The sequence below is a fragment of the Phoenix dactylifera genome, chromosome 5 (genome assembly GCF_009389715.1).
Source record: "Phoenix dactylifera cultivar Barhee BC4 chromosome 5, palm_55x_up_171113_PBpolish2nd_filt_p, whole genome shotgun sequence".
NCBI classification, from domain to species: Eukaryota; Viridiplantae; Streptophyta; class Magnoliopsida; order Arecales; family Arecaceae; genus Phoenix; species Phoenix dactylifera.
The window spans coordinates 5379775-5398920 of record NC_052396.1 but is presented as its reverse complement, the minus strand read 5'-3'; the positions used below and the strand labels follow the sequence as shown (position 1 = coordinate 5398920).

The 19146-nt window shown below is 38.6% G+C and overlaps 2 protein-coding genes across 2 annotated transcripts; one reads left to right on the top strand and one right to left on the bottom strand.

Moving 5' to 3' along the window:
• The first annotated feature begins 1531 nt into the window (after nucleotides 1–1531).
• LOC103707720 (probable N6-adenosine-methyltransferase MT-A70-like) lies at nucleotides 1532–10906 on the top strand. The gene is made up of 7 exons (XM_039126604.1): nucleotides 1532–2835; nucleotides 4385–4483; nucleotides 5529–5612; nucleotides 5697–6052; nucleotides 7450–7666; nucleotides 8669–8748; nucleotides 10235–10906. The coding sequence occupies exons 1-7, from the start codon at nucleotides 1675–1677 to the stop codon at nucleotides 10506–10508; spliced, it is 2271 nt and encodes a 756-aa protein (XP_038982532.1). The 5' UTR covers nucleotides 1532–1674; the 3' UTR covers nucleotides 10509–10906.
• A 656-nt stretch (nucleotides 10907–11562) lies between these two features.
• On the bottom strand, nucleotides 11563–12653 carry LOC103707721 (stellacyanin-like). The gene is made up of 3 exons (XM_039126605.1): nucleotides 12248–12653; nucleotides 11764–12181; nucleotides 11563–11733 (listed from the first exon to the last, which is right to left on the bottom strand). The coding sequence occupies exons 1-2, from the start codon at nucleotides 12441–12443 to the stop codon at nucleotides 11769–11771; spliced, it is 609 nt and encodes a 202-aa protein (XP_038982533.1). The 5' UTR covers nucleotides 12444–12653; the 3' UTR covers nucleotides 11563–11733; nucleotides 11764–11768.
• Nucleotides 12654–19146: the final 6493 nt, after the last annotated feature.

The following is a 19146-nucleotide window of genomic DNA, read 5'->3' as shown; positions in this document are numbered from 1 at the left end:
GTTAGTATAATATATACTTCAAATCTCTTTTTATATATAAGATTGTCATGCTCCCGTTTCGAGTTTACGAACCGGAGGTTGTATCAACTGTCATATACTGATAGAGAACCCTTTCCACAAGTATATAGGGCAACTCAATATGATATCATAAATATGCAGCAAAATAATTTAAAATAATAATATGCAAACTTTATTTCAATATCTAGCTCAACATTTAAATGTGTCAATATTCTAGGATAGTATATCAATTTAAATAAACTTCGATTTAAGATAATATGTGTCAAAGTTCTGCTAGTCGCTCTCGTATATTGAAAACTTCGATTAGGCTAGTTCTCTGAATCTGTAAAAAAATTAAATAATAACTTAGACAGCCTAGTTAGTAACGATCACTTTAGCAATGATCAGACAATCAAATAGATAACCGTTCGCAGAAAAGAAGTATATATGCAATATTAATATATGAATCAAATCTTTTTTAAAAATATTAAATTTATGCTCATGAATTCAAATTCTTTCGAATATTCAATTTATATTTTCAATCCCGAGCTCTGACTACATTTTTCCGGCAGTAGAGTGATAACACTGACTAATCTTCTTGCGGTGAGCTACGCATGATATAATTAGATATTTGATTTGTATATTTATTATGGTTTGTATTTAGATTACTTTTGATCCGATTTGATCTAAAAATCTAATGGATTGGTAAAATTAATATTATACCTTATTTGATCTAATTTTAAAGAAATTAGACTAGGTTCAAATTGAACTTTTTGACTATATTCAAATATGGACTGGATTTGGATTGTGCCTCTTCCGATCCAGCCCAACTTGATTTTTAAAATATTTTAATATATTTCAATAAATATAATTGTTTTAATTATACGAGGGAGGGAGAACTAAACTAATAGAAGCATAATTATTAGATGGGCAGATTTATGGCCTCATGATGCGAGGAGACCGATGGCCAGTATGGTTTAGCGCCTGTTTAGTTGCCCGTAATTGGGATCCGAACTCACTGGGGCACGGTAGAAGCCTACTTCAAGTATTTGGTAGGTCCAAAATGAAGCCAAATGTATTCTTAAAATAGCCAGGGGGTAGCTCAGTTGGAATGGGGCGTTTGCTCCTAATCAAGTAGTTTCAGGCTCGAAACGTGTGGACGTCGATTAAATTCGGGGATTGGATGCCCCACATCTAGATACGAGGTCTAGAAGCGCTATTGGTCAGCTGGTACCAAAGTGGCGCTGGGGTGACGTACTCATCTGTAAGAGGGTTGCCACGTAGGTGGGGCTGCCTGCAAGGTAGGGAGGATATGAGAAATATAAGTATGCCTCTATCTCCGAGGAGGTAGGGGGTATTTTCTATCCGTATCGGACGTGTCCTGGTGGGAGAGGGACCTAGTGTGGGGTTGTTACGCGGAGGGACCTTTTTTGAGTCAAATTTAGCATTTAGGTCCAAAATTTTAAATAATTCATGCCCCGATGTATTTCCGTTGAAAACCCTTAACAAAATTAGTATTACAAAACTTTATCTAGCAGTTTGGCCCTTTGCCGTGGTCGAAAGGTGCTAATTGCTCTCCAGCTTTGGAGAGTGGGGATCCAAAATCTAGTCGGACTCGGATTCGATCGAAGCCGCATTCGCGTTTGTTCTGGTGACGGGACGCTCCTACTCGTGGCCATGGACCCTCAGACCGACGGCGGCGGCGGAGGAGCGCACGACGTCGCCGCCCTGAAGGAGATGCGCGACCAGCTGGAGGATGGCATCGAGGCCCGCCGTCAAGCCCAGAAAGACCTCATCGCCTCCCTACAGACCCTCGTCCCCGACCTCGTTTCCTCCCTCGACCTCTCCCTCCGCGTCATCTCCGCCTTCAACCGCCGCCCATTTATCCCCACGCCTAACCCTAACCCTAATCCTCCCTCCTTCGATCCACCCCACCCCCTCACCTCCCGCCGCCGCCCCTTTCCTGACTCCCGTTCCCTTCCTCCCTGCACCCGCCCCAAGCCCTCACCCGAGCTCCGCCGCGACCGCTCCCCCCACGACGCCTGCGGTGGCGGCGACCACCTCTCCGTCGTCCGCACCATGGTCGCCGTATGCCTTCTTGAGCTCGTCCCCTTCACCGAGACCGACTCCGCCGCACTGCTCCGCCGGCTCGAGGGCGACCAGTCCTCCGCCACACCCGCCGAGAAGGCCGCCCTCGTCGAGGTCGGCGGGGAGCTCGGCCCGATCTTCGCCGTCGAGACGGCCCTCCGGCGCATCGCTGAGGAGAGCGGCGGGGTGCAGCTGGAGGAGTTCACTGTGCACGGGAAGTCTGTGTTGATGATTTGGGGCATTGATCGTAACAAGCTCCTCAAGGAGCTCCCTGAGAGCTCCTCCCAGACTCAGCAGCCACCGGCGGAACCGAGTTCCGGCGATGGGAACAATCAGGGTCAGGGGCCGGCTATGGGCGGAGTCGATAGCGGTGCAGTGATGTCGCGGTCTGACATGTGGATGGGGCCTCCTGACCCTCAACTTTCTGGCATGTCTCCTATGTTTCCGGGGACCGGTGCTCCGCCGCCCATGGTCGGCCCAAGAGGCGGGCCGAGGGTTATGGGCTTAATGGGGATTCCGAGGATGATGGGCGTTCCTCCCCTCCACAGGCCTCTTATGGGGCCTGGTACTGCTATGGGTGGCCCAAGTTCGGCGCCTCCGAAGCAAACGACCGAGGAGGAGGATCTGAAGGACATTGAGGCGTTGCTGAACAAGAAGACGTTCAGGGAGTTGCAAAAGTCGAAGACCGGGGAGGAGCTTTTGGATCTCATTCACCGGCCAACTGCAAAGGAAACTGCTGTTGCGGCAAAGGTTCGGAAATTTCGATTCTTGTTTGTACTTTTGTCTTGCTCTTCTGCGTATCAACTATCATTACTACTTTGCTATTTTTGAAAGCACGCCTTCATGGATTTCTTGCTAGCTAACAAGGGAGAAAAATGATGTGATTCCAAAATTAGTGTCGCTTTAATAGTTGAATGAATTGCTTTCAGGAAGAATAAATGGCTGTTCACCATTTTCGAGTATAATAATTAAAATTTAGTGGTTAATATGTGCTTGTTCTTGAATTTTTTCAGTAGACAGTTTGTTGATTTACTTAGTATCAGCAGTTGTTTGATTGTAGTTTTCCCCCTTTTCAATAGTGATAGAAAAAGTTGTAATAATTTTCTCCTTGCAACTTGCTGCTCGGTTAACATGATTTGTGATTTTTCATGTATTATTTTTCCTATGGCGTATAAAAAATTTATTACCGGCCTTTAAGTACAGCAGCAGGCTTTCCTTCTTGCAGAATATTGCAGAAATCAGGAAGAGGAGAACCTCCTTCCTTATGCATTAATTTTTGAAGTTGCCAGGAAATTATGAGCTTTGTTTTCACTTCTCATAGCATGGTCAACTTCCACCTGCTTGAAAGAATCCAATTTATGAAATGTCATAAAGTTATCTGCTCATGCACCAAATGTATGCACCTATCATGAACTTTAAGAAGTCTCATTGTTTTTATAATAAAAAGAAACTAAATATGTTGAATTTCATGCAATGGGAAGAGATTGCTCTGATGCAATGAACATGTCGTATTTTAGTTATAATGAGTGCAGTAAAGGACTCTATAGAGTTGCACCTACAGGAAATTGAATGATAGAAAAATAATCAATGGAATTGAGTCTGTACCAATTTGATTTGGTTTCTGACAGTTCTGAATTAAGTTTTTTTAAACTAAAACACAATTTTGCCAGATGAATTAATTAACTTAATCTGAAACACATGAAAAAATACTGTCATATCGACTTAATTTCATATTAATAGTTTTAGTGGATGACATTTTAGAATGGGCTGGTTGCCCATTCAAATTCTTGAAATCTCCTGTTCCTTGATATCTGCCATAAGGTAAAAAATGTCCTTATAACTTTGGACATGACTTGTCAGATAATAAGAGTTGTGTGAGCATGTGCAGATTTTTTTTTCATGAATAATACTTGCATGTTGCTCCTCAAACTCTGATTCAAGGCATCCACTTCATGATTTGAAACAACGTAGAAATGGTGAATATCCTTGAACATGTTAAAAAATGTTTCGCCTAACTTTGTCATTTATAAGTTGTTTAAATTATGTTAACCGGATGCAAATTGTGGTAACATGCTTCAATTCAAATCTTTAAAGTTTGTGGTACTAGTTATAGTGAAAGTTTTATGTCAAGTCTCAATTGCGTTCCCATTTTTGGTTTGGGGAGCGCTTGTGGTTCTTGACTGCTTTTATTGCTTCATTGTGTGCACAAGTTGCTGGGGGCTCCCTGCCCAAATATTAGTCAATCTCCATGCCATCTCTTAGCACTTATGGCACCTGATGTTCATCATCCTTTTTTCAGTTCAAGACCAAGGGTGGCTCTCAGCTCAAGGAATATTGTACACATTTAACTAAAGAAGATTGCCGGCGCCAAACTAGTTCATTCATTGCATGCGAGAAGGTTAGTGTTACCATTGATTATATACCAAGTCACACATAAAATTAAATTTTGCCTATATCTCATTAGCTCACGTTTGATATGATTTTTATATGATTTTTTTTGTATGTTTGAATGCTGCACTTATATTATCTTCATATTATCATCATGCTTGTGCTACATGCAACCTCTTTTGATATTATGAAATAAGGATTTGCTAATTAAGTAAATCAATATTGATTAAGACCAAAATATCATACGTTCCTCCATCTTGTTTCATCCTTGTAGTTGCAAAAATTTATTTCATTTGTAACTCTAAAGTTCTGCTCTAATAGGATAGTTTGGAGGTTGAGAATCCAACTTAAATTGTGTGCTAGAGGTAAGTTGCTTTCAAGACCAGGCTTGAAGAGAAAATTTAAGAACTAATATGAATTGCAGTGGACAAGGTTACCAAGCATGTCTAGCAAATAAAAAGATTTCAAAGGAATTAATGTGCTACTCTAATAATTGCATAAAGCCAGATAAATTGAAGATTTGGAATCCAGTGGACCCTTAATTTGATAGTACATTAGAGTTACATTCTTAAGAGTCGTAAGTAGGCTATGCAATATGCAATATATATATATAGTCATAAAAAGAACATACATAATAGACTTGTTAAGATTCTTGATTATAATGTAGATAGGGTGAAATTTAAAAATTTAAAAGTAAAAATACTTTGTGGAGTGAACATTTAAAATTTAGAAGGATTGCAAAGGAAGAAAAAGAAGAGACTGCACTGAGTCAATGACTGCATGTGATCCATAAAGCTCCATCTTTGTTTATTAATCAAGACTGGCTGCAGATAAGGCTGTTAAAATAATGCCATCAATCCTTTCCCGAGCTACAATAGTTAGTTTGCATAAATAGAGAATGTACTTATATTTATTAATTAGAATGTGGCTACCATTCTAACATTAGGATCTCAGCTTGCTTCTTCCATTCTTCCCCTTTTTTTGGTTACATTACTTCATATTCTCATTGCTATATTCCATATGACTGTTTTGACGTGCTGCTCGATTGTAAACAGGTTCATTTCCGGCGAATTATTGCTCCACACACCGATACAAATTTGGGTGACTGCTCTTTTCTTGATACATGCCGTCACACAAAGGTAAATTTTTCCCCCTTTTACTAAATCCGCAGAGTCATCTTTTCTTGTACTATGTTTTATAGCTCATCGATTTATTTTTTTCAGACCTGCAAATATGTTCATTATGAACTTGACCAAACACCCGATATACCTCCAATGATAATGGGTGCTGCTAATCTTCCACCTCCAAAACCTATTAAGTCCCAGAGGGCTGAATATTGTTCGGAAGTGGAACTTGGTGAGCCTCAATGGATAAACTGCGACATTCGTAACTTCAGAATGGACATTTTAGGGCAGTTTGGGGTTATCATGGCAGACCCACCATGGGACATTCACATGGAATTGCCATATGGTACAATGGCGGATGATGAGATGAGAAATCTTAATGTACCTGCATTGCAGACCGATGGTCTGATTTTTCTGTGGGTCACTGGGCGTGCAATGGAACTTGGGCGTGAATGGTAAGATTTTGTTTCTACCATATTTTGCATGATAATTGCTGCTATTATTATTTGTTAGAAGAACGAATGATGACTTAACCATCAGTGCTTTTTTTAAAAGAAAATCATGCAAATATGGTGGATAAAGGGCAGGCTTTCAGCATGTGCGACTGGGCAATCGACCATAACCCCTGGCCTCTGGCCTTTTCTTGCAATTACTTTCTTTTCCTGTTCTTTCATCTATATTTGTTCTTATGGCAAACTTAAATGTTAATTGGAGTATTTGTAACTGAGGAAGGTCTTGTTTCTACCATATTGTGCATGAAAATTGCCGATATTATTCTGTTAGGAGAATCAAAGATGACTTGGAAAGCCATTAGGGTTTTATTTTAAAAAAGAATCATGCAAGTATGGTAGAAAGGGCGGATTTTCAGCATGTACGAGCAGGCAATCATCATAACCCCTGGCCTCTTGTTGCAATTGCGTACTGTTTCCCATTCTCTCATATATATTTGTCCTTATAACAGACTTAAAAGTTCAATAGAGTCACTTGTAACTAAGGGAGGTGTTTTCTTATCGCGAGCTCATCATATTTGTTTATGTCACCCTGCAGATCCCTACCAATATAAGTGAATGGGGACCCCTCTACCATATTAAGTCATGTCATTGACTGTAGCTTATTTTTTGGGCTTGGTGCCCAAAGGCATAATTTAGTTAAACTATAAAGGATTTTTTGTTAGAAAATCTGACACTGCTGAAATTTGTACTATATGTGAGACAGATGCTTTTGCTGCATGAAATAACCCAGGTGTGGAGATTTGATCTGCCACCACTATCTCTTTAGATAAGTAATGCTGTACCTTTGTGTGGTGATGATTATTGCATTTAGCAGACATGTAAGTCTAAAGATTCTGTCACTGTGAGTCCAAAACTGTAGATAATATTAGGAAACAAGGGTTTGACTGGAGGATAGGTGGAAAAGGAATAATTATAAGCCGTTTCTGTTCAATATGAAGGACATCCATCAATGTACTAATAATAAAACAACATTTTCCATTGTATACTTGATACTGTTTTTGTACTACTATCTTATGTCTAGACTGAGTGGGAGAAGAATTAGTCCTTGCTGTCTGAAATTGTTTGTTTCAGCTGAACAAATTGAAATTAGTTTCTACTTTTTTAGCCGATTGATTCTATCTGGTCTTCCTCTGATTACCACCTTTGTATTACTAAATTTGCTTATCATGCATGTATAATAACAGATCAAGTGTAATTGTAGCAAGTTATTTCTTAATCTGTTATGCATGATCGCATTAGCTCATGTATGTTATATTGTTTATACAAATAGTTGAATTTAGACTGATGGTAGGACTTGAGGCAAACTCAGAGAATTTGTTCTTTTTGTTAATATTCATTAGTTTGGAGCTTTGGGGATACAAGCGTGTTGAGGAGCTCATTTGGGTGAAGACCAATCAACTTCAACGAATTATTCGAACTGGGCGTACAGGTCATTGGCTCAATCATAGTAAAGAACATTGTCTTGTTGGAATTAAGGGAAATCCAGAGGTGAATAGAAACATCGATACAGATGTTATTGTAGCTGAAGTTCGTGAAACAAGCCGAAAACCTGATGAGGTAATCACATGTTGTGCCATGATTTCATTTCAACCGAAATAGAATATAACTGATATGTATCTAACTATGCCATTATTGCTCTGCGTTGCTAATTTGACAATATACAAACCCCAGTGATAAAGAATGCCTATAGTTCACTCGTGAGTTGATTTGGAAAGAATCCCTGTCTTTCACATTATCAGCTTTCGGCACTATTGGTTTCGTGATGCAAAACTTGGAAGCTGAAGGGCTTAACTGGATTTAGGAAAAATCTTTTGGATGTACTCCATCTTTTTGGTTGTTTCTTTGCAAGGGACCCTGCTTTCAGCTCTCTCATTTTATTCCCTTAAAAAATTAATTCTCTTTTCAAAATGTTCGGTTTTGAAGCCAGACAATCTCCGTTGTTTCATTTTCATCACTGTATTTCTTAATTTTTTAATTACTATTTCACAATTCTCTCCGTTCTAAGATTTTTTGCCCCATATGGTTTTACGTAACCCTTTCATCACTGTATTTGAGTTGCTGATGTTTGCCAAAATCTATTTGTACTTCATAGTCCTTTTCTTCTGTATTCCTGTTATTTTCCCTTGGATCCTGTTTTTGCTCCCCCTTTTACCAAAAGCTGCATGTTGCACTGCATGCTAGATATTCTACTTAGACAAAGTTCATGCACGATTCTTGTGTAAAGGACTCCTTTGAACATGTAGGAAATAATTCTTTATTAAAAAATTCTCCAAAACATGCAGTTCTTTCACAGATTACAATTAGGCACTTAACTTAGTAGTGTTTGCACTATTTATTAGTTAACTTATGCATCAGCACCTTATTCGGTGCCCTGCCATGACACTCCAAATTTTCTTCTCATGCAAGGGTGTTCTGTTATACTCCACTAAAAGCTCATTCTCTATTTAACTTGTATCGCGTAAATTTACATATACAATCATCTACTCATTAATTATACACGTTTTCTCAATATGCAAGTCCAAGGTCCATAACTCACATTTGTACATGCTTTGACTGCAGATGTACCCAATGCTGGAGAGGATCAGCCCCAGGACAAGGAAGTTGGAATTGTTTGCTCGAATGCACAATACACATGCAGGGTATGCATTTGCAATCTAGTTTTTGTTTCCTTGGTTACGTACTCGCACTAGATATATACAATTGGTCCTTTAGATCTTGATGCCAGTAACTGGTAGTTGACTAGGGGTGGAAAAAATTGATCCAACCTGAAAACTTAATCTGATGGTCGGGTTTGGGTCAAGGGTTTTTTTAGTTAGGGTTGGGTATGGGTCAAATTTCCTGACCTGAACTGGGTCTGAATGGGTTGGAGCTTTGACCCAACTTGGGTCATGAGGGTAGAGTTCTATTTGGGTCAGAACAATTTAGTTAGGTTGATTCGTGATCTTGGGTAAGAAATCTTTGAGTGATTGGTCTTCTTCTTAATGCTAGCTGTTTAAATCATTTTAGAAATTAGTTGTAAGAATTGTAAAGATTGGATTTGTTCGGGTAGCTTAGGTCCATTAGGGATTGACTCTACAAAATGGTTAGGTTAGGGTCAAATAAATGAGCTAAAATGACCTGTGGGTGTGTATGCGTTGAGAGGCCTTAACCTGATGTTGGATCTGATCGGATGTGGGTCAAGGTTTTATTTGTTGTTGTCCTTTCTTGACCCGACCTGACCCATTGCCAGCAGTACTTGTCTCACTGATTCCGGCATAATGTTTGTTTTTAGGCAAGCATATAATTTCACTGCAGGAGAATGGTGTGTGCATTTTTATATGTAAACAATGCAATCTTTGTTATTCAGGATTTTTTCTTCATAATAATAGATAAGTTGCTGTCAAAGTTATTTTCAGCGAAGGGCCATGGAGAACTTAGTACAACAACAACAACAACAATAAAATGAAATAATTTTTTTAAATAAACAATATGCTAAAAAATTAAAAGAGACGATGACGACAACAACAATAATAAAACAAAATATTTTTTTTTAAAGAAATAATATGCTAAAAAATTAAAAACAAAGTGATTAATTGCAAGATCTGCTCATTTCCTCTACTTTTCCTTCCTTTTCTGCTTACATTCGATATGAGTGTCGTGATTATTGAGAAGAAAGAGAGAATTTGCAAATAATCATCCAGTGCATCCAGTCCATAGTATCAGATATATGTAACTCTTTCATGTGATAATGTTCTGTAACTAGGTTGCCCTAATTTGACAGTTCAAAAAAAAAAAGGTTGTCCTAATTTGGAAAGTTGACATGGTTTCTATTTGATAATGTTCTGCCCTTCATCGTGAACTTAGTTTCTAGAAGTGCCAAAGGTATCTGGGTGACGCACTCATGAATTATACATTGTACTTTTTGAAGTTGACATCTTGCCAGGTTGTGGCAGTCACTTGATTGGTCTTCTACTTGTTTCTACTCCCTTGCTGCAACAAGGTTTTTCTCGTAATTTAACATGCATAAGTTATCTGTTTCTCTATACTTATTGTATTTGATTACTTGCTAGCTTGTTTTCATGTTGCACCCGTCCATTCCTTTCAATTTAATGGGCTTGCGATTCTAAGGTTGAATGGTTTTATCAGGTGGCTCTCACTGGGCAATCAGTTGCAAGGAGTCAGGTTAGTTGACGAAGGTCTGAGAGCAAGGTTCAAGGCTGCTTATCCAGATGTGGAGGTACAACCAGCATCTCCTCCCAGAACAACTGCTGTGGATGTAGATTCAAACACCACACAAATGAGGAGCTCTTTTATTGGGACAGAATCAAAGCAACCATCAAGCCAATTTATGGAACCGGCACCACCTGTGGGCTGTTCTGAAGGAAAGCAAGTGGGTACAGATGTTGAAACAGCTGCTTAATATCAGCATGCCTATTTAGTTTCCATTGTCGTTGGGTGATCTTAGCTTGTTTGTGGATGCATATTTTCATCATGCTGCTGCATTTTGGCACCATATCCCTATCTTTTGCGAGGCCGCTGCCTCTGTCAGTGTTCATCTTACATGCAGAAAAGATATAAGCAGCTAAAATGCTCATTAACTGCTGTAACTGCATTTCGTGCGCAATCCTTTGTAGAATTGGATAACCCCCAATCAGAAATTCGGACTGCTTTGCTGCTGGACCTAAGCAAAGCAGTGCCAGAGGTGTTGTAAATGTTAGAACAGCCATTTAGATGCCAAAACCTTTAAAATGTTTGAATGTAGTTTAGTTTAAATGGCTGCAAGGGCTGTTCGAACTTTGTGGGAGCTCTACTTTTATATATTGGTTAAGCCTTGCTTTCATTTTTTTAATATATTATAATTAGAATGCTCTCAAAATTAAATCTAATTAGCAATCTTTTCGATCTTATTCCTTTATGAAACAGGGTGATGAAATTTGTTTTTTGTTCGTTGTCCCATACTTCACCTCACTGATATAGAATGCTCATGTTATATAACTCTAATTTCTAATGATTGAAACCTATCTTGTATTGGTTAAGCCCAGTGCATGAGTTTTTTATTATTGTGAGATCTGGTAAGGATGAAATGTATGAATAGATTGTTTCCATATTTTCAACTGTAACCTCTAAATCAATGGAGCAATCAAATTTTACCATTGTGCTAAGGCTCGTCCTAGCAGATTCAACAACTTCTAATTGAAGGTTCAAGTAAATTAGATTGGTTTGAAGATGCTGGTGCTTTGACAGTTTAAGATCTCGGTGCTTTATACTCTATGGGTGGGTGGCTGGGTTTGTTTAAACTTGAACGTCTAAAACGCAACATTGATGGGGACAAACGGTTGGGATTTACCAGAATATCCTGCATTTAAACCTCATAGGGGGCCGCTTTTTTTGTTCGTCTGAATTGCTGATTCAGCTCTCTCTCCCCTGTAAGCTTTTTAACCTTGCAACAGAACGTCCATTACTGCTGCCGAAAATTATAAAAAAATTATTAATAACCTTAACCGTTTCACAACCTCGCCCGACGAAGCTAAGAATACCAACTCAAACCATCAACTAAGAAATTAAACATTACATAAGTACTGAGAAATCGAGATAAGGAAAATCTAGATCCAACTTCGAACGTCACCAAACCAAAAAAAAAAAAAAAATCCATCTCCCTCGCCTCAGCGATCTCTAGAACCTAGATCCCCGTTTTTCTCTCACAAGAGGCACAGGAGAACCAAACCGACAACCCATCCAACGGCCGTGGAAGCCCCGACAGACACCGCCCCCGATCCCTCCGGTGGGGAGGGGCCGAAGACGATGGATATGACGGCGAAGTAGCCGGCAGCGCGGAGGACTTCCCCGGCGGCGGCGCGTCCTCCGCCGGCGGGAAGAAGGTGCCATTGGCGGAAGGGACGGCGATCGCGAGCTTCTGGAGCTTCTGGCAGTGCCCCGGGACACCACTAATGAAATAGTAGATCCCGGGCGCCGTCAGATTAAACACCGAGTTGCCGTCGTTCATCTTCTTTATCGGATCCACCAAGCTGCAGCTGTTGTACGCCCGCTCCGTCACCTGGATCACCGAGTCCTGGCTCGGCGGGTAGAGAAACACTGCGATCAGACAAAGACGGTGAGGAGGAGGTGACGAGATCTGACGAGAAAGAAAGAGGGTCTTACAGAGGGAATCGCCAAGGCGGAAGTGATACTTCTGAGACCAGAGGGCGTAAACGTGGGTATTGGAGGGGAGGGGTACTCCCCAGGAGTTGAGATCTCCCACCTTGTACTGGTAGCACCAGCACCCACTGTGACCCTGGCTTACCACCATTACTACTAGAAGTTGGAGCGCCCACGAATACCAGAGTCGATTAGCCATGGGAAATGGGAGCAATGTGCCCTCGTTACTCCTCCTCCTCAATTTTTCTCTCGTCCAGCTACCGAGTTGCTGCCGCACTATAGCCAAGCTCTTTCCTAGCAACTTTGCAAAAAGTGCTGAGGTGAGAAAGAAAGGGGATGAACCTTGGAGGACAAAGCTGGATTGGAAAGTGTGTCCCTTTTATTTGATTGTTGGTCCGCAAATGGCCGTTGGATACAAAGATAGTGTAATATCTTATCTTAAACATAGTTGCATACAATGGTACATGTTCACTAAAACAAATAAGAAGAGCTAACGTTCTTGGATCCTGGTTAATTTTTGTGGGATCTCGAGAGTCGAACCTAAAAGAGGCTGAGGCCCGGTTAGTGTGTGGGGACGGGCTTCCACCGTCTGAACGGCTGAATGCCTGGCGATGGGATGGAGAAAGGTTGTATTATTAGTTCCAGCCAGAGCACGTGGGACAGTTGGACAGACACGAGAATCAGGAAACGTGGATCGGAACACGCTCACGCACAGAGACCGGTTTTTATGTCTCTTCCTTGCTGTCAGCTGTCCTAAGTTTTTGTCCTGATGCACGGATTACTCATTCCGATGAGATGATGATCCCCGTTTTTGGCTAATGGGTTTAGAAGTGAGAGGGTAATTGTAGGTTATTCTGTGTTCATCTATTGCTGCCTAAGTTTAACCGAGTTGATTTGCAGAACTTGTTTTTACATATTCCTGCAGGTTAAGGTCAGTTTATTGAATTGTCTTTGAGCATAGGGAATTTATTCTTAATATCTGAATAGAGAGAAAAGAAGATTTTGAAGGAAAAAAAAAATTGAGAATGACAATAATGGTCAACTTTGCCATTGTTGTATTGTACCGTATTTATAGACACAAACTTGCGTAAGAATATAAATAGAAGGTTTGGCACAATTAATTTGTATTTAAATTATAAATTTTAAATTCAAAATTTAGATACAATAGAAATAATAATTTTGCATATCTAAAAATTGAGGAAAGATGATTGTATGGCTGATGTTTGAAATTCGAATTTAAATTTAAAATGCACCGAAAATGATAATTGTATTGGTATATTGTGCTTGTGGCTGGCTGGCATGAATCAAGTTGTAATTATGCCTCCTCAAGCTAAATGGGCGAGCCTGAATGTTGAGCTTGACTTGCAAATAGCGAAGGAGGTTAGGATTAAATGTGATGGAGATGGCAGCAACATTATTATACCAAATGAGAAGTGTGGTTCAGAGCAGAAGGCAAAGTTCACGCCAGAGAAAACAACTCCGTATGATTTTAGCGCCTGTGTAGGCTAAGCTTCTATATTTGGCCTTCATAAATGATTGGGCGATATTCGGTTGCTTCTTAGCAGACTAAGAGACTAGATTAAGATCAAGATAAACACAATATTCACTTGTTGAGCGACGATCAATGAGGCAGCCAACCCAATCAGCATCACTACAAGTTTCAAGTTTAATTGGTCCAGGCTGTAGGAAAAGCCATAAGTGAGAGTAGCTTTTAAGTAATGCAAGATACATTTGACTGCAACCAAATGATCTTTAGTTGAGGACTGCATATGTTGGACAACTTGGTTTACTACAAAGAAGAAGTCTAGCCTAGTATTCCAAAGCATCGACAACACTATGATAATGGGTCGGGCCAAATAGTAAGGGCTGGTGGTGTGGCCTAACTTGGCTGAAGTGACTAGAGAGTTAACAGATTTACATCCAAGCATTTCAATCCATTCAAGGAGGTCAAGAGCATATTTAGTTTGAGATAGGTGAAAGCCATGAGGAAGGCGATGGACCTCAATACCAAGAAAATAAGTTAGGGGTTCAAAATCTTTCATTTTAAAATGCAAGTTTAACTTAGTGATGAGAGTGGAGATATCAGTGGAGCTATTACTAGTGATAATAATATCAACATAGAAGAGGAGAAAAATAGTGTGGGAGTCCTCATGATAAATGAAGAGTGATAGATCACACCGGGATGTGAAAAAATCCAACTCAAGAAGGTTTGAAGTAAATTTTTCATACCATGCTCTAAAGGCTTGTCGAAGACCATAAATAGACTTGTGCATACGGCAAACATGTGTGGGCCACTCTGGATCCATATAGCCAGGTGGTTGTGCTATGTACACCTGTTCTTGAAGATCTTCATGAAGAAAGGCACTGTCAACATCGAGTTGGCGATGAGGCCAATTAAAGATAAGGGCCAAAGTTAACATAATACAAATCATGTTATGCTTCACTATAGAACTGAAAGTTTTAATAAAATCTACTCCTGGTTATTGATGAAAGCCTTTTGCAACAAGACGCACCTTGTACTTGTTGATAGAACTATCAGAATTTTGCTTAAGAGGACATACTCACTTACAGCTTGCAACATTCATGTTGGACTAAAATGAGATAAGAGACCATGTACTAGTGCATTGGAGAGCGGTCAATTCGGTGTCAATAGCAGCATGCCACTCAAAAACTTTAGATGCTTCTGTATAGCATGATAGCTCAAACAGTTGAGCAACGAATAACACAGAAGGAATAGGATGTTTGGTGTTGAAGAAGGTCTTTTTAATAATTCAATATTGGTATTTTGTGACCATTGAATGAGTGCGGCCTGGGTTTGAGGCTAGTTAAGGTGGGCCAGATAGGGACAAGTTAAATGTTGGATTGGGTTGCGGGATTGAGTTATTTTAGGACTGTTATGGGTGAGTTAAATGGAGTGGTTGGGAAGGTTGGTTAATGGTGATTGGCGGTTGGGCATGGAGATTAGTGTGATTGGTAGCTGAGTGTACTGCTATTATAGTATAGGTGGGCTTGAAGGGAGCCTAGCAAGGCATGAGATGGATTTCTAGTTGCTAGTAAAATGCTTAAAACATGCTCGAGATTTGAAGTGGAGCTCGGATGTTGGGTAACATTTAGGTGTGGCGCCATTGGCTGAGACAACTAGGAACTAAATATAACCCACCATGTTTGCAAATATGAAAATGACAGGAAAGAGGTGGAGGGAAGAGACATGACATTACGATATGAGAAGAGAAACTTATCAAAAACGACATATCTGGATATAAAAATATGACTTGATTCAATGTCAAGGCATCGATACCCCTTTTGATTGCTACTGTACCTACTCAAAATACAATAAGAGGACTTAAATTCTAGTTTATGAGATGCAAGAGCGAATATAGAGATAGCATACACATCTAAAGAGTTTGAGATAGGTGTAGTTTGGTAATTTTTGAAATAAAATTTTATTAAGTGATCTGCGAGTAGGGTTGAAATCAGATCGGCTATTAGCATATCCATATTTATATTTATTTTGTTTGATGAATACGGATTTGGATATGGATGTTAGTCAGATGTAAAAATTCATATCCATATTTGTTTTAAATGGATACGGATACAAATCGGATATCGAAAGTATAGATATAAATATAAATATAAATATAAATCAGATAATTAAACTTTATGATAATAAAATCAAATATATTACTAAGTGGAAGATAAATCAAATTAATAACATGTCAATGTGGTCATTTATTTTTCTTAAAAGTTCATGAATACTATATAAAATTAAATAGGGTTACAAATGAAATCGAATATTTGGATATGGATCAGATGGTTGTTTATTCATATCTATATCGATTTCTCTTTGACGGAAATGAATTCGGTACAGATATTAGTTGGATGCTTAAATTTCTATCTATATTCGGATAAATTAGGATATTAAAATGGATCCAGATGGATATTATTCGATCTACTTTCACTCCTATATGCGAGGTGTAGGTAAAATGGGTAGTCTGTTAATAAGATATGTAACAGTTAAAAAAGTTTCAAGCCAATACTATAAAGGTAAATTGGACTGAGCCAATAAACTTAGCACAATTTCAACAATATGATGATGTTTTCGTTTGAAAAAACTATTTTGTTCAGGCACGTATGGATAGGTTAAATGATGAACAATACTATGAGATTTAAAAAAATTAGGGAATGCATGTTCCATGAATTCTCCCCCACCATTATACATAAAATTTTGATTATTTTTTAGGAAGATTTTCAACTTATTTGAAGTGAAGAAATGTGGTGAATACATCAAACTTGCCTTTAAATGGAGATAATCATGTATAATGACCATAATCATCAACAAAAATAAGATAGTACTTGAAATTTGAAATCGAAGCAATAGTAGTAGGGCCCCGTACTCACAATATATTAGTTCCAAAAGTTTAGAAGATGGAGAAAAGAAAATTCTGTGACCCTTTCCAAGCTGACAAGATGGGCAAATGCTCTTGAATGACTTTATTGAAGGAGAAACTTTAGACATGATTAAATGTTGTAGAGAAGAAGATGAATGCCCTAGTTGATGATGTCATACCTCGTCTAAGACTTGACGCCTGATAAATGATATTGGAGAGATCTCCTTATTTGATGGTTGGAGTGAGCAAAAGGTGTAGAATCTATTCTCAAATAACCTATGGTGGAACGTTCTCTCTGTAACCTTGTTCTATACTACGAAGCCACTAGCATCAAATATGAATGAGTAATTATTATAATGAGCAAATTTTTTGAATAAAAGTAAATTGGCTAATGCATTTGGATAATGGAGGATACATTTAATATAAATGATTGGGATGAAGTGGTGACATAAGAAGATCCAATGTGTTTGATAACCAAACCTTCACTATTTTTGACTTGCATATTATCTGAGTCTTGGTATGGAGAGTTGATGGTCAAATTTCTGAGTTTGGTATGATGAGTGGCTCTGATATCCATGTACTATGTAGAGTCATTCATGGGATATGGTGTGGTCATCATTGCAGCTAGTCACTGAGGAGGAAGTTGACCTTGGAAATCAAGATCAAGATGATGATAGCAATCCAAAAACATATTCCTAGCTTTATGATATTTGACAGGTATGCCGTATAATGTTTGCCAGACTTGTGCTACATGATTGTTTGCTTGATTGTTAGGCCCTCTACGATGCTGCTGAGATCGATTTTGATTGCCAAATGCATGATGCTGTTGTTGATAGTTGTTGGAGCATTGTTGTTGCTTGTTGTTGAATGGACGACTACTAGTATTCTGTCTGTTGAAACCATTATAATTTGCAGCAAATGCAATAGCATTGAGTTGTGTGAAATTGATGACTCATCAAGACTTAACTCTTTTGCCAGAAGAAGACTATGGAGTTCTTCCACGGTGAGTGGTGCATATTTTGTACGTGTTCTAATTTCAGTTTGGAATTGTCTGTAAAATTCTGAACACCTTTTAGGATGAATATAACAATATCCATTTCACTTATAGGTTCCCCACTATTATCTAGTTGCTCCTTGATTTGTTTAATTTTGTGTAAATACTCTTGCATTGAGCTTGATTACTCAATTGTTGCTTTAGATGAATAACATGGGATTGGGTAATAGTCCCAAAGCATCTCTCAAAGTGCTTTCCATGCCTCCATAGCAGATTTGACACCCATAGTGTATAAGATTATGGTTTCTAAAATGATAGTATTAATCCAAGATATTATCATTTGATCTTTGTCAAACCACTTATCAAAGACAATGTTCACTATCTTGTATCGCCTTCTAAGATGGTTTCTTGAGGAGCAGAAGTACTCCTATCTATAATACCCATTAATTTATGACCTCTTAGGATTGAGAGAAAAAAGAACTCTACATAAGATAATTGTTGAAATTAAACTTAATAGAAATTAGACTGGCGATGTTAGCAATTACTAGAGGAGCTAATGATGTTCCCGATGTAGTGGCCGAAGATGATAATCCTTCTATGACCTTTGGATGTTTGATCCCGGGCATAAGTGGCAATGAGTCCTATATTGCTCTGATGCCAAAAAAAGAGAGAAAAAAATAGAATTTTTTTGAAAATGAGAATAATGGTCTCCTTTGCCGCTGTTGTATTATTTTGTATTTATAGACACATGCTTACATAAGAATACAGGTGGAAAATGTGACCTAATTGATTTGAGGTTAAATTATAAATTTTAAACTTGAATTTAAAATACAATAGAAATGGTGATTTTGCATATATCCAACATTGAGGGAAGATGATTGCATGGTTGATGTTTAAAATTTAAATTTAAATTTGAAATGCACTAGAAATGGTAATCATTGTGGCATATCTCGTGATTGCGTGAATTAAGTATGCTTTCAGTGGCTGATATTTGAAATTCAAATTCAAATTTCAATTTGAAATACACATGGTAATCATGTTAGCATTTCTTGTGGTTGTGGCTGGCATGATAAAGCCTGCTATCATTATTAAGGTTAATTTTGATGAGTATTGCTGCAAAGGTTATAGTTAAGATATTTTTGAACTTTGATCATCCAACAAATCACCGCTGCTGGTGTACATGTACCATTCTTTGAAATGAGTTGCATATACATAGCACATGCATGGCATGCACTGATGATTTTAGATCCAGCCTGCATCCCATGATGCATCTCAAGGTAGGATATATAGCTCCAAATTGGATCCTCTACTAAATGGCGACATATATAGCTAATCACACTGAAACTATTTTATGGGTGGCTGTAACAGTTATTTCTTTTGAATTGTTAGTTAGTTTATTTTTTAATTCTTATAAATATTTTTATTTTTCATTGGCTTAATAAATTTGATTTACTTTAAAAAAAAAGGTCCAAGCTGACATCTCTTGTTGTCCATGTACGGGACACCAATAAGTGATGGGA